The following is a 14298-nucleotide window of genomic DNA, read 5'->3' as shown; positions in this document are numbered from 1 at the left end:
GAAGTGCACCTGGGTATTATGACCTTTGGTAGAAAAATAACTGAAATAACAGCACTGGATCTTTTCCTCACTGAAGCAGCTGATTCCTGTGTGTATCTGCTGAATTTTGCCTGAAACCAAGTCATACCATAGGGTGGTTAATGTATATTCCAATTCTAGATAACTATAAGACTTACACTTTATAAATGTTTGGAATTCTGTGTCTAAAATGCAAACCCTTATTGAGAAGGAATATCTCTAGATCTTACACCATTTTGGTGTGACATACAGCCCTGTTTAGAGCCAAGCTTATGATGCATTTAACCACACAGTAGGCATTTATATTAAGAGGCATTTTTAATGAAGCCAACTCAAACATATAATGTTTGCATTATGTGGAACTACACAGAAGCACTGTGGGGTAAAGTGCCCTATATTCCAGCACAGGACTCCTAGTCTGTATACAGGTATGTCCACCATGTAAATAAAGGTCTACTTAATTGAGCCTGCAGCTATGAATATTAAGCAGGGCCGGACTGGGGGTAAAAAGCAGCCCGGGCAAAAAAATCAAAGCAGCACATGTAAACGTATGATCTCGTAAACGGGGCCTCGATGTGCAGTCGGGAAAAGCCTGAGCTAAGCAGCACCTGTTACCCTACCTCCAAGCGCATGTGCATAGAGTGCCAGGGGCCATGAGGAACAATGTAACATAATATATAGTAACATAGTAAGTAGGGTTGAAAAAAGACACACGTCCATCAAGTTCAACCTTTTAGTTTTTTTTTTTTGACGGGGTAGGCAGGAGGCAAGAGGGCACAAGTCCCCAGTGGGAGTGGGGCCAGGCAGCACACAGCGGGGTGTGAGCCGCTAGCAGGGCACCGAGAAGCCTGGGCACTGAGCAGTGGTGTAAAGAAGGCACCTGGTGGGCATTGGACTGGACTACCCCCCTTCAGGACAGGACTGGGCTACCTAACCCCTTCAGGACAGGACTGCCCCCCCTTCAGGACAGGTCTGGACTGCCCCCCCCCCTTCAGGACAGGACTGGGCTGCCCCCCCCTTCAGGACAATACTGGGCTCCCCCCCCTTCAGGACAGGACTGGGCTCCCCCCCCTTCAGGACAGGACTGGGCTCCCCCCCTTCAGGACAGGACTGGGCTGCCTCCCCCATACCTCCCGACTGTCCCGTTTTTAGAGGGCCAGTCCCTCTTTTGATAGCTCAACCTGCAGTCCCTCATTTGTACTGGAAAGTCCTGTTTTTTCTCTGCACCGAACAGCCACAAAATAAACAATGTTTCTAACTTAATTGCCTTTTGGCAATTTTAGATAAGCAAATAAGTAATTGTAACAATATAAGATAACAGGTCCCTTGGGAAAAGTTAGACTCACAGCTTAAAGGGCAATTCACCTTCACTAGCAAAACTGGAATAACTGGAAAAAAAACCACATAAATGTGTTCAAACTTTCATAACCTGCCAAATTTTGTAAAATGAACATGGTAATTAGAGGGTGTGGCCACACAAATGGGCGTGGACTTTTCTGCTACGCGCAGCAACTTTTTTGTCCATCTTTTTATTTACAAAATGTTGGCGGGACTGCCCCCCCCTTCAGGACAGGACTGCCTCTCACCCCAATGCTGATCGTACTGGGACACTCACACAGCAGGTAGCAGCAGCAGCAGTGCGACAACAGAGGAGAGGAGTGGGGGGCGGCAGAGCCAGGATGGGAGATACAACGAAGGAGCGGTCTTACAGCCCGCCGGATGCACTGAAGCTGAAAAAACTTTGGAGGCAATCAGTGCAGTGTTCGAGGTGAGAAGCGGCCCACTTCAACTACATATGGGCGGCCCCTTGGGCATTTGCCCAAAACTACAGATTTTCAGTCTGGGCCTGAAGTTAAGCAAATGCCTGCAAGATTTATGTTTAAAACTTAAACGGGCTAAGGCTTCTTCTATAGATACTACAATAGTAAACATTACTGACCTGTGAGTATCTGAATATGTGTGCATTTAATCATATACTTATTATTGATGTGCAGGGTGATGTGCAGGGGCATGGACCCCACAGCACAACTGAAGACCAGCTAACAGCCCATCTCACCCAACCTAGTTATTTATATCCTCTAGGTATTTGGAAGCTAATGACAGCATAGCTTGGCCCTGTCAATGAGAAGGGATTCCAATGGGTACACACAACAGAAGATCACAAAGGTAGAGTGAAGGGGCAATCACACAATCCTGCATGAAGGTCCTTCTATCTTTGTGAATAAAAGAAGTGTATTTAACTGTAAGGAATTGGGAGAGAGTGTGGTTCAGACAAGAAGGGGGAAATATTTTTGCCCTGGTGCTTCTGGAATGAAATCCATTAACATTTGGCAGACCCAATTAATTCGTTTTGCAAATTGAATTTCAGTCCTGCAGACTGCCCAAAGCATCCTTCTATACTATCTCTGGGTGTTAGTTGGAGGCTGCATCTATATTTCTCAATGACCATTGTCAACAATACACATGCCTGGTGTGGTGATACCTGTGAATAAAGTTCCTTAGTAAATAAAGACACACAAGCCATATTCTTGAACAGTATTTATTTTTTTCCCTAGATCTGTGACATTCAGACATTTTCTAGAAAACCGATTATAGGTTCTACGTGTCATTTTAATTTTTTTTCAAGTTTGTTTAAAATAAAAATCTAGAAATTAGATATTACTAATGAGGGCCAACCACCAAATGGTGCCAGCCATCTCTAAGAGGCAGGTTTGCCTTACCCCTCCCATGCAACAGGGCCCCCAAGCACACTGCACAGAAGGGGTAGATGTTTTGCAATAAGAGTCATTGTTGAAACTGGAAGCTGACTAGATTCTGGAAGGGATCTCATGCCCCCAATTAGATACTCTCTAAACATGAAATACCCACTCACTCCTTTAAATAGCTGGGCTACCCTATTAGCAACATGCTTGCCTTACACTATTGCCTTTGTGTAGCTATGAAACCACCCCCAATCATTTTTGGTACCTTCTGGTTACAGTCACTGGCAACACAAAATCTGTTCTCTCCTTTTTCATATCTTTTTCTATCTTTCTCTATCTTTTATTCCTCTAAGAACCCCAGCCTTACTGGTAAAGTTAAAAAATCATGTTTTCCTTCTTTGCTTTTGTAAAGAATAGGTATTATAGCACTTTTTATTGTCCTAAGATTTGATTGAATTTACAAGCTTGATAACTTCAGAAAGTACATCATCGATCACAATGTCAATTTTTTCCTTGCAAAAATGACCTTCAGTTCTTCAAGATTGTAAATTCAATTGAATGTAAAGGTTTTTACATTTTTTTTGTACGTCCATTAACATTTGTGATAATACTCATACATCATGAGAGTAAAATAAGCTGTATGGCAATCATTACCACAATGCAGAAGACAGCAGATTTCATACTATTGATTACATATACATTGATCCAATAAAAGGCATCATATTACCTATTTAATACAATTAACATATTACATTGAAATAGTCATCAAATTACAATCCGTTATGTTTACTTTGTAAGACTGGCATTTAAGCATACTCTTCCACCTTATATTAGCTGTGTCCCACTCTCTTGTACTAATGACACTTTCTTCTGCCACCAAGGTGCCCCTACAAATTCAGTTATTTTAAAAACACTCTCCTCATTTGGCAGTGAGGGTATTTTTCATGCATCACCAGCACCCTGACTCCATTCATGCTAATAAAAAAAGAACTACCATCCCCAACACTTCCTCAAGTAACTTTAGAAGTTCATTGCATTATAAAACGTATATCTCTCATGTAAGTATCTGCTGCTAGTGACACCTGCATGGTTCTTATGCCAAAATGTATCTCCCTTGTCAACCATTCGCCACTGGAATGTATTGTACCAATTAGGCAGAAATTATAATATACTTATTTAAACCACTCAAAGGTGAAATTTGGCATTCTTTCTTTGCACTCCACTCTAATAGTATATTTCCACAGTTTAAAGTACTGTCCCAGAAAAGGACTAGACCATTATTTTAGCCAAACATGTCCTTGGGAAGACCTTAGCCTTCCAAAGGGGGCATCACAGAGCCCTACACTGCCCTATGGGTGCAATAGGGAATTCATGGGCAGGATGGGTGTCAGATTAAGAACCAGTCTCTAGAAGAATATGTCATATCAAAAATATCATATGTAGTCTTCTTTAAACTCATGCTAACTGCCTGACATTGCAATTACTTAGGAGCAATTTTGAGCATTTTTAGTGCAATTTAGGATGGGACACTTTAAAATTCAAGTGGCTTTGAAATTTGAAAGTATGGTTGACTTCTTCATATCAGAGTTAGTAGTATTTAATAGAGCAGATAGTAGACGATTTGGTCTATTGTTATTGGTAAAAAGATTGTATTGCAGAAATGTGGAAGTTACCACAAGAATGTATTTTGGGAAATATATGACAGTATATTTCTTAACAATATATTGTATTCTCAGCTAGCTGAGTTTTATTTTTTGCTCAAACAAGGCTAGAGTTTGATTGGTCAGCCATATACATCAGTAAAGGACCACTGGCAATCATCTACTTGTATGTGAACAGTTTAAAAACCCAATATACCTTATTGTTCAGCATGGGCCTTTAATGTTCCTGATGCAAAGATCCTCCGAGGAAAGAGGGTTTTTGAGGGTGGCTTTAGGTTTAATTAAAAGAAAAGCACAGGATGAATTTGGCCAGAATCGGATAAAGAAATGAACACACATGTAACATACAGAAACCCACTCTTCCTTTTGGGGACCCCATGGCATACAGGAAAGAATTAAACATTGTTTTGTAGGGCTCCTGCAATGCTGGGGTACCTTACACTTATGTAAATTAACTTACTTGATGGCTTCCTGAGCACAGGCTTATGTTTGAATTTTTGGCCCTTAACATTAAGAAGCACCAGGAATTTACTGAAGAAGAACATCTGTAAACGTGCCTCAAGCCAGGTTTTAAAGTCTCCCATATTAAATTGGCAGTTTTTTAAGAATAAATTCTTAGAGACAGATTCTTATAACAAAGGCCACCCACCCTGGCCTCTCTATATAAATACATGCCACCCAGTGGGGCAGTACACTTGTATATGTCATATTACACCACTCCAGGCCATAAGATTAAAAAAATACAGTTCTGATCTTTTTTTTTTAGCTCTGTTATCTATATATAAATATATGCATGTATATTTATATATACATATTTATGTATGTAAACACACACACGTACAGTCCAAAACCTTACTTAAGGACCATATTCACCATAAACCCTTACTACCGGGTGGGCGTTCAAGGCTTTTCTGGTAGCAATGGGGCTAAAAAGAACCCTGCCTTCAAGGCGTTTATTAAAATATACGTGGAAACATTCTTTCTTCTTCTTTATAATGGGAGTTATGAAAAATATGGCCAATAACTTACCACTAGAAGGCTCCTGAAAAGGAAAAACGCATTGTAGACATCCTTAAAAATCAGAGTTTAAGAAAATAAATACATTTTTTTTTCTTTAATGATTTGGGGAGATTAATAAATCTCAAATTACTGTTCATGGTAAGCCCTGAAGCAAGGAGGAGGTTAATCGCGCCACTGCGCGTACACACGTGTGCGTGTTTACACAAACATTTTTGTTGTTGTTGTTTTTAATAGAACTTTCACTCCAGCATTTTCAAAGAACCCGCAGGGGTTAACAAATATCCAAGGCTTTTAAGAAAAAAAGCTGACATAATCAAACCACACAGTGGCTATGAATAATTAGTAATAATTAGTGAACTCATTAAGTCTTCACTCTACCGCTCCCACCAAAAACTGTTTTCTCTTCCCCCGCACATATTCAGCCGCTGTCTGAAGAGGTGTGGGGAGCTGTGGAAGGAGAAGTACGTCGACGCGGTGGACTCCATGAATTGTCTGAGCTGTTTGAAGGGGGAAATGCGCGATGGGAGCGTAGAAGGAAGAGTTCTCCCTGCTCTCGGAGCAGGGCGTGAGCAATCAGCCCTGGCAGAGACTGAATGGAGGTGTTTATGGAGTCTATCTTTGTCTCCAAGGTTGTAATCCTTTTCTCAAGGTCTTCATTGCGTTCTTGCAGCTCAGACATGAGGTCATACATTACATTCTGGGTCTGAACAGGAATACATAAACAACTGTTAACATCCTATCAAGATAAATATTCACAACACTACGGGAACAGATTTTTCAAAGGTCGGGGGAAATGTTTTCTGCACTTTTTTTATTGACAGTGAAAAATTAGATTTTCCTAAATGTATTATATTTTAGCATTATGTCTAAAATTATAAGATATAGAAAAAATAAATTGAATTGAAGTCACCTATAGACAGGTAGTAAAAACATTTTTCACCTTATCCATAAACTCTGGAGTAGGGGAGACTATGTTTACATTGAGTTGGGGGAAATCAATGACATTTTACTTTGGAGAAAAGAAAAGTGGTGAAAAGCTTTTCACAAAGGAAAAAAAGGGACCCCCCCCCACCCAAAAAAATATGTCATATGTGTAAATGTGAGAAAAATATTTTGGTTTCTTCCCTATTTGTTTCAGAATGAACACTATTGATAATTAATTAGGTGGAAGAGAGAATGCGATGTCAAACAGTGATACAGATAATTATTTTCCATTTTTCTGAAGTATTTTTAAGGCAGTTATAGATGGGAGCAGCCAGGAATAGATCAAACAACGTATATCTTTTTATTGAGTTTCAGTTTCTCTACTCACTGGTAGTTTGCATTGCACATGACTCATTGCTGCTTCTCTTGTTTCAGTTCAGCTCTTTACGCTTGGAAGGATAACACAGAAGCAATGGGCTGAATGGGGGTAATATGTGACGGCACAAAGCAACAAACCTTTTGAAGTAACCTGATTGACTGATGGAGAGTAGTTTCATTTTCTGCTTAGTCCAAGTTGAGTCCAATTACATTCAAGGAGATGCTTGAAGGAGAGCTAAACCCTAAAAATGGATATGGCTAGAAATGCCATATTTTATATAACAAACGTATTGCTTCAGCATCTCTATAGTAATAAGTCACAGGACTTTTGAATCTTGGATGTTGTTAGTGTGTCAGTCACATGCTCAGTGTGCTTTCAGCAGCTGTTGAGAAGCTATTCTTAGGGGTTGTCACAAATCACCAAGCATTTCATATAAACGGATGCAACAGGGCTGAATATTCAATTCTACCCTACTTCTTAAGTTAAGCTTTAGTTCTTCTTTAAAATGAGTAGAAAACAGTTCTTAAATCCGCAATGAGTTTATTTTTGCAGCACACGCAATGTGTGAAATTTGAGAAAGGGGATGACCCCAAAACATATTGTGCATAAATCTTGTCTGTGATTACCCTTAGGCAATAACTTTTTATTGACTTTTATTAGTTTTTAATTACATTTTTACAAGTTAGCATCCCAAATGAGCTGTAAAGTTGGTCAAACACTAACATGCAATCAAAGCCAGAGCAGGTTAAAGAATTCATTCATGTTATTTTCTGATATTGGATCTCCCAAACCTAATGCTCTGCATGTAATAAATAGGCCTCTTACAGTTATTTAATTTCTGGATACACTGATTCCCATGTTTTTAATCTCAAATTTGAATATACAAATTAGAGTTTAGATTTGGACAAATGTTTTGTGAAAAAGTCTGTATTAGTCTCAATCCAAAATCACCGAATGACCAAAACTTTGATCAGTTTTGTAATTTTTTTTTACATTTCTCGCATATTTACATTGTTAATAAGGAATGCATTCATTTTGGGTACACCCTTATGGATGTTGGGTACATTTAAGTTGCCTATAGGCAGAAAATGTCAACCTGCTTGCCTGTGTATAGACCCAAAACCATACCTTCCCCATGTGATACATAATTGGGTCTCAGTCAGATAGTGATTGCCCTGTGCTGAAAGTTTCCTTGCCCAAGGAGTGCACTGGGCAGATTTTCATGTAAAAAAACAATTGTCAATGTGTGTCATATCAGTTATGATAGCCGACAGGGAAATGCATCTCTCTGCAGCTTACTTTCCGGTCCGGTCATTGCAGGACTGTTTGCTCATCCATGTGGATGGTTACATTGGATGGTTTGTTGTGTAATATCAGTTTGGGTGGAAATTACAATATGGAGGTGTGGAATCCAGAATAGGTGATTTAAAAAGCATATACTTTTTGGGCACATTTTTTAGGTGTGTGTGAAACTCCTTGTGTAAAAGCACCCAAGTACCTTGATAATAGCAAAGCTGTAGCCACATATTCAGGTTACAGAAGATCTCATCAATGCAAGATAATTAACAATTGGCTTGTGAGTTATAGGGCTTATAGCACACCTTTATAGAACAACCACTCACACTTAACTTAAAATGAAAGCTACTTACATGCTCTTTGATAAGATCAATGACACATAAACAGCATTGCATTACAAGCTAAATGGCAGATACCTTCCCATTCACAGATATCACAAGATCTTTTGTATATCCAATAATGGGCCAAGATAATATTCATCATGTATATACAATCACTAATTTCTATGCTAATTTAATATGAGTTGGTTTCTGCTCTGCTATGATGTATTTCCCCAGTGAAGAAATGCCCGAGACCGTCCATACCACTGGCAATTGACTAATGGAAAAGGTGCTCATTGACCTGAAAATGTTCTAATGCATATCTGTGAATGAGAACAGGCTGTACCTTCTGCATCAGAAGGTTTCCAATAGACTCAATGAGAAGTGGCACAAGCAGGTTAAGAGAAAGATGAAGCACACTTAGTACACATCCTTTTAAAAGAAGTTGACAATAGATTTATTTTTCTCTTGAAAAGATACATGGAGGTAAGTGAGGGGAGTACTATAAAGTAATGGGGCATAAAGAGGGAGCATATGGTTCTACTGCACCATCTGCAGATGGGTACTGGTCTGATAATGGGCACATGATCGATTGGTAAGTGTGACTGATATTTTGTGATATTTGGGGCTCTTTTAAACAATTGGTTAGAGTTTTTTACTGCGCTTCTCTAATATCCTCTGGCTATATAGACATATTATTCAATAAAATATACATTTATTATGAATGTCTACTCAGTGTTATTCATTGGAGAGTATACAGTATATGTTACCCACACTGGGTGTGGGTAGATTCAATAGTTAATGTGCAACAGCCTGTGGTCCAGGACCCAAGAAGCACCATATCTGGTATATGCAAGAAATGAATTAATGCACTAGAAAGCATTTTAGGCCAAACAATTTTGTTGTACATAGTGATGGGCGAATTTGCGCCGTTTCGGTTCGCCGAAAAATTTTCTCGTTTTTGACGCCGGCGCCCATTTTTGCCGCAAATTTTCACAGGCGTTTCGCGAATTTATTCGCCAGCGGCGAAACGCGCAAATTCGCCGCGAATTCGCGCCTGGCGAATAAATTCGCCCATCACTAGTTGTACAGTAACCACCAAGGTCAGGGTACTTTGCCTCCTTGTATCTCCCAGGGAAATTTAAATTTAGAATCAGATTCAGAACATATAAGGGCTGGTGAGTCTGAGCACTGCTAGATGCAAGGTTGTATTGACTCTATTTATGAAAGGTAATTGCATCCAAACACAGGGCCGGATTTACCCTCCTTGCCCCCCTAGGCCCAGCTACTGTGCCGTCCCCCCCCGCACGCATTTTCTGGATGTGAATCTTTTTCCAATCAGTACATTTATGCAAAAGTGGATCAGATGGATCAACTAGCAGTTAGGCTTGTTTGAGATATATCTACTGTATATATATTCTCTATATACAGTGTTGGACTGGCCCGGCGGGATACCGGGAAAATACCCGGTGGGCCCGACCCTAGTGGGCCCCCGCCGGGCCAGACCCCCTCTCCCAAACAGTTTTTTTTTAAAAAAATAAACAAAATTTCGGCGGATCGCAGCGCCGTTTGCGCATGCGCGCCTTTTACGCATGCGCGTCTAGCGCCATTTACGCATGCGTGCCTAGCTCCGTTTGCGCATGCGCGATGCGCCGCCTGGGCAATTATGCCGAGCGGCGATTCGCCTAGGTAGCGGGGGTCAGAGGGGGGCCCTGGACACCAGTCCCGGTGGGCCCCGGGCACCCCAGTCCGACCCTGTCTATATATAGACACCTTTTTATACATAGATGCAGAGAGAGATGTGTCCCTTGTTTTGATAAGTTTGTCAATTGTGCTCCAGTGGGCAGCCGCAGCATCAGTTAAATATTTATTATAAAATAAAAAAGTCAAATCTTGGCAGCAGCATAATCTTTGCAGTTCCTATTTCTCAGCAGACATTATCCCTTATAATACATGAGTGATACTCCAAGTTCCCTGTGTAACTCAGCCTGCAGCCTTGTGCCTTTATATGGTCACAGAACAACCCCTCAGTGACTCCTAATATCCTTATCATTTACAGTAGGGGGTACATTATCCATTATAATACATGATGATACTCAGAGTTCCCTGTATAACTCAGCCTGCAGCCTTGTGCCTTTATATGGCCATAGAACCCCTCAGTGACTTCTAATATCCTTATCATTTACAGTAGGGGGTACATTATCCCTTATAATACAAGAACTGAAATGGTTTTCATTTTGTAGGAAGCAGGAAAGGGACATAAAAAAATCTGTAACAGGTTTAGAAGTTAGAACACTTGTGATTCTGCACCTCCAGCAAATCTGCAAGTTGACTATGACATATTTCTCTACATGGCCGATATACAGCAGATCTGCAGGGTAAATATTAAATGTACATACCAGGAACAGTTCACCTTGCTGGGACACGCAGCACAGCAGAGGCAGCAGCAGCACGAGCACAGAGAGGAGTGGGAGGGGGCGGAGCCACAGCGGGAGATAGGCTGGAGGAGCGGTCCTAAAGCCAGCCGGATCTATCAGGAGCAGCCGACTTACACAAGATGTTAGGGTGCGCCTTCTTGCCGCCCCTAACATCTTGCCGCCCTAGGCCCGGGCCTAGGGGGCCTTTCCCTAAATCCGGGCCTGTCCAAACATGATCCTTACACTTACACTGCATACCAAAAACTAAAAGGTATAGGGCACAAGTGGAGATATTCTGGTACTTCCCAAACAGTAGAACCTCTGCAGAAAAATAAAGTGGAACTCCACTTGCGAGCAAGAGTGTGTGTTTATTTAGTAGCTTTACATGACACCAAGATCATACCAAATACAATGTTTCGGGAGGTGTGTAACCCTGTCCCTATCTCAGGTATGTCTTACACACCTCCTGAAATATTGGTGCAGGTTCACTCAAGGGTGAATTGTCCCCAGCGACCACTTCACTCCACTTCGCTAGGTGCAAATTCGCTACTAATTCACTAAAATGTGAGGTTGCGTCCTGGGTGCCGAATGCTGACGAGTTTTCGCTATCGATACTTCTTCAGTGCGAGCATAGTGAAGATTCGCTAGCGTTCGATTCACTAGTAATCTTACGCTTAGGTCTGTAGCTTTGTTTCCGCAGTTCGCCTGGTCTAAGGTGGCGAAAGAGGTAACGTTCATTAAAATCCGCAATTTAGTGAATTTGTGGAGCAACTACCATTCACCAGAATGAAAAGACGCCTGATGATAGAGTGCGAACGAACAATAGCGACGGTCTCTTTCGCTAGTGAATTGACATCTGCTCCTGTCATTGGCGATGTCCCTGCGGATGTGATTTTTGCCGAAAAGTCGCTAGCGTTAGCCATGTACTTGGTGTGATGTTGGAGTCATGTAAAGCTACTAAAATAAAAACTCTTGCTCGCAAGTGGCCTTACACTTAGACTGGCTAAGGACATCTGTAGATGCGATGGAACCATGGAGCTACCACAACTTGTTATGTGGAAACTCCAGTATTCCCAATGCAGGCTACATCAATAGGTGCCAAAAGAATCAAACAACCATGGCAAAAAGTGAAATTGATGCTGACCCACCAACCAGTTTAACTGCAATGACTCTGGAAAAACGCTGCATTGTGGATAAAAAAAAAACATGGTGATTTGAATGCAAAATTGCATTTTGCAATTGTAAATGAGCCTTATAATTGTTTCAAGGATCATTAAAATGCTCATATCTTATTGCCCATTTAAATATTTCTTCTTTCGTGCCCTGCTGTTATTAAAAGTGTGATTAAAAGTGTGCTTTGTCAGAAGAACAAATCCAAAGCAATAGCACAAGAGTCACAGCGCTGTATATGCAAAAAACAGACAGTAATTGCTATAGCTTCCACCAGGGGGCATTGTGGGTTGTACCTATCATTACTACCGGGTATGGAACCTGTTATCCAGAATGCTGGGGACCTGGGGATTTCTGGATAATGGATTTTTTCATAATTTGGATCTTCGTACCTTAAGTCTACTAGAAAATCATGTAAGCGTTAAATAAATGGTTTTGCTTCCAGTAAGGATTCTATCCCCCATATGTAATAAAAGGCACTAAGTTTGCCCAGGAGCAGTAACCCACAGCAACCAATAAGATATTTGCTTTTAAACAGGTGACCAGTAAATTCTACCTGCCGATTGGTTGCTGTCGATAACCCCATTATTTCTTACTTTGGATCAAGTACAAGGTACTCTTTTATTATTATAGAGAAAAAATGTAATAATTTGTAAAAAATTTGGATTATTTGAATAAAATGGAGTCTATGGGAGACGGCTTTCCGTAATTTGGAGCTTTCTGGATAATGGGTTTCCGGATAAAGGATCCCATACCTGTGTTATTTATTTTATTATCTACATATCTAAGAATCAAGAAGCCTTTAAAAAACTACATACAACCCATCAATGTGTACATGGACATTACAAGCAATTAACTTTAATTAGTCTTATCAGTTATTGTAATAAGAGCAATGACCCCCTAGAGAAGTGAATTAAAGTATAGTTAGAGTAGGGATTCTTTACCTATGGATCTGGGTCAAGGCACATGGTGAGTGTTTAGAATGGGCCAGACCGATGCATTTTTTGAGGGGGCCATGAAGATGACTGTTACATTTTGCTACTGTTTTGGCTAAAAATAGTAAAAAAAACAAAATGAATCCAGAACAATGTCTGCAAATGCACACATATTCACTGGAGTTTAGTTACAAGTTCAGGGCAAAACCAATATGCAGTGATCAGAGAAATGCCAAGCACAATTCTTTTATTTATTGCACTTTTATTGTCCATAGCCAATTTACGTGCCACGCAATACTTTTCTATATAGTAGTATATAGTAATAGTAATAGTGTGGTGGCATTGCCACTTTTGCCTTGGGTGCCAAAACTCTTCAGGTTGGCTCTGATCCGGGTAAACTCTATTTTATGTTTTCCTATACAAAATGTTCTGTGCTATTCACAGTTTTCATTGTGCACTATGTTTTATTGTACAGCTAAAGGGATACTGACAAAAGTAAATGATAAGGCATGGGTTTAGCAGACTAAAATTCCTAAATGTGTGCAAGCATGGGAATGTGCATTGATTAACGCTCTTTTTGTGGTCACAGTGAGGGACATCATAGGGAGTTACAAAAGAGAATAAGCAGAGCAAAAGGAATGTTAATGCTGCTTTGATCAACTATTCATTTAGTACAACAGAACACCCAGAACGTTCTTCATTTATAAGGCCATAGATTCTTCCTTTTTTACATTTTTACATATAGTAGATGTCCAATCTGCAGTCCTTCATCTGTGCTCCCCCAAGAGGTAATGGCTTTAAGAGTTGCTTGGAAATGCAGAAGGCCCACATCATTAGACTAAAAGGTTTTCTTGAAAAAAAAATTTAAATAGCCCAAACCCCTGCTCCCCCCATGTGTGGATCTAGCAGTAACATCATCTGCAAAGGGCACAGCCCCCAGGTCTCTCATATTAGCAGGGCTGACCCTCACTAATAAGCGGATCACAGAGGGGGGTCCGAGCATCACAAGTGCCTTGTTACTATGGAGTAGCTGCTGTACATTCATGAAAACTGTCAGCTGTGTTTGAGGTGAGTGAGCTGGATGTGGGCTCTGCAGTGCATGCTGCTATAAATACACAGAAAGAGCAGAGACCTTGCTGTGCATTTCTCTTACCGTCATATATTCCCTGCCAGCTAAATATTAGATTCAACTAATACAATTATATCTAAGTAACAGAAGTTCGTAGCATGTGGTAAGGCCCTAGGACTCTTTGGGGCTCTGGATCAGTTAAAGGAACAGTAACATCAAAAAATGAAAGAGTTTTAAAATAATAAAAATATAATGTACTGTTGCCCTGCACTGGTAAATCTGCTGTGTTTGCTTCAGAAACACTACTATAGTTTATATAAATAAGCTGCTGTGTAGCAATGGGGGCAGCCATTCAAAGGAGAAAAGTCTCAGGTTACACAGCAGATA

At 40.5% G+C, this 14298-nt stretch overlaps 1 protein-coding gene across 4 annotated transcripts in view; it reads right to left on the bottom strand.

Annotated features, from left to right (window-relative positions):
* Nucleotides 1-2543: 2543 nt before the first annotated feature.
* kcnn1.L (potassium channel, calcium activated intermediate/small conductance subfamily N alpha, member 1 L homeolog) overlaps nucleotides 2544-14298 on the bottom strand; it is a 78606-nt gene continuing 66851 nt past the window's right edge. For 3 of the 4 annotated variants that reach the window (XM_041562915.1, XM_041562925.1, XM_041562933.1), the window contains one exon: nucleotides 2544-6104. In XM_041562915.1, the coding sequence (XP_041418849.1) occupies nucleotides 5820-6104 (285 nt within the window). In that variant the 3' untranslated portion in view covers nucleotides 2544-5819. The remainder of the gene's footprint in view (nucleotides 6105-14298) is intronic. The other variant, XM_041562940.1, reaches the window with a different exon arrangement.

Source organism: Xenopus laevis, chromosome 1L, assembly GCF_017654675.1.
Source record: "Xenopus laevis strain J_2021 chromosome 1L, Xenopus_laevis_v10.1, whole genome shotgun sequence".
Taxonomy (NCBI): domain Eukaryota; kingdom Metazoa; phylum Chordata; class Amphibia; order Anura; family Pipidae; genus Xenopus; species Xenopus laevis.
This window is presented reverse-complemented; position numbering and strand designations above follow the sequence as displayed.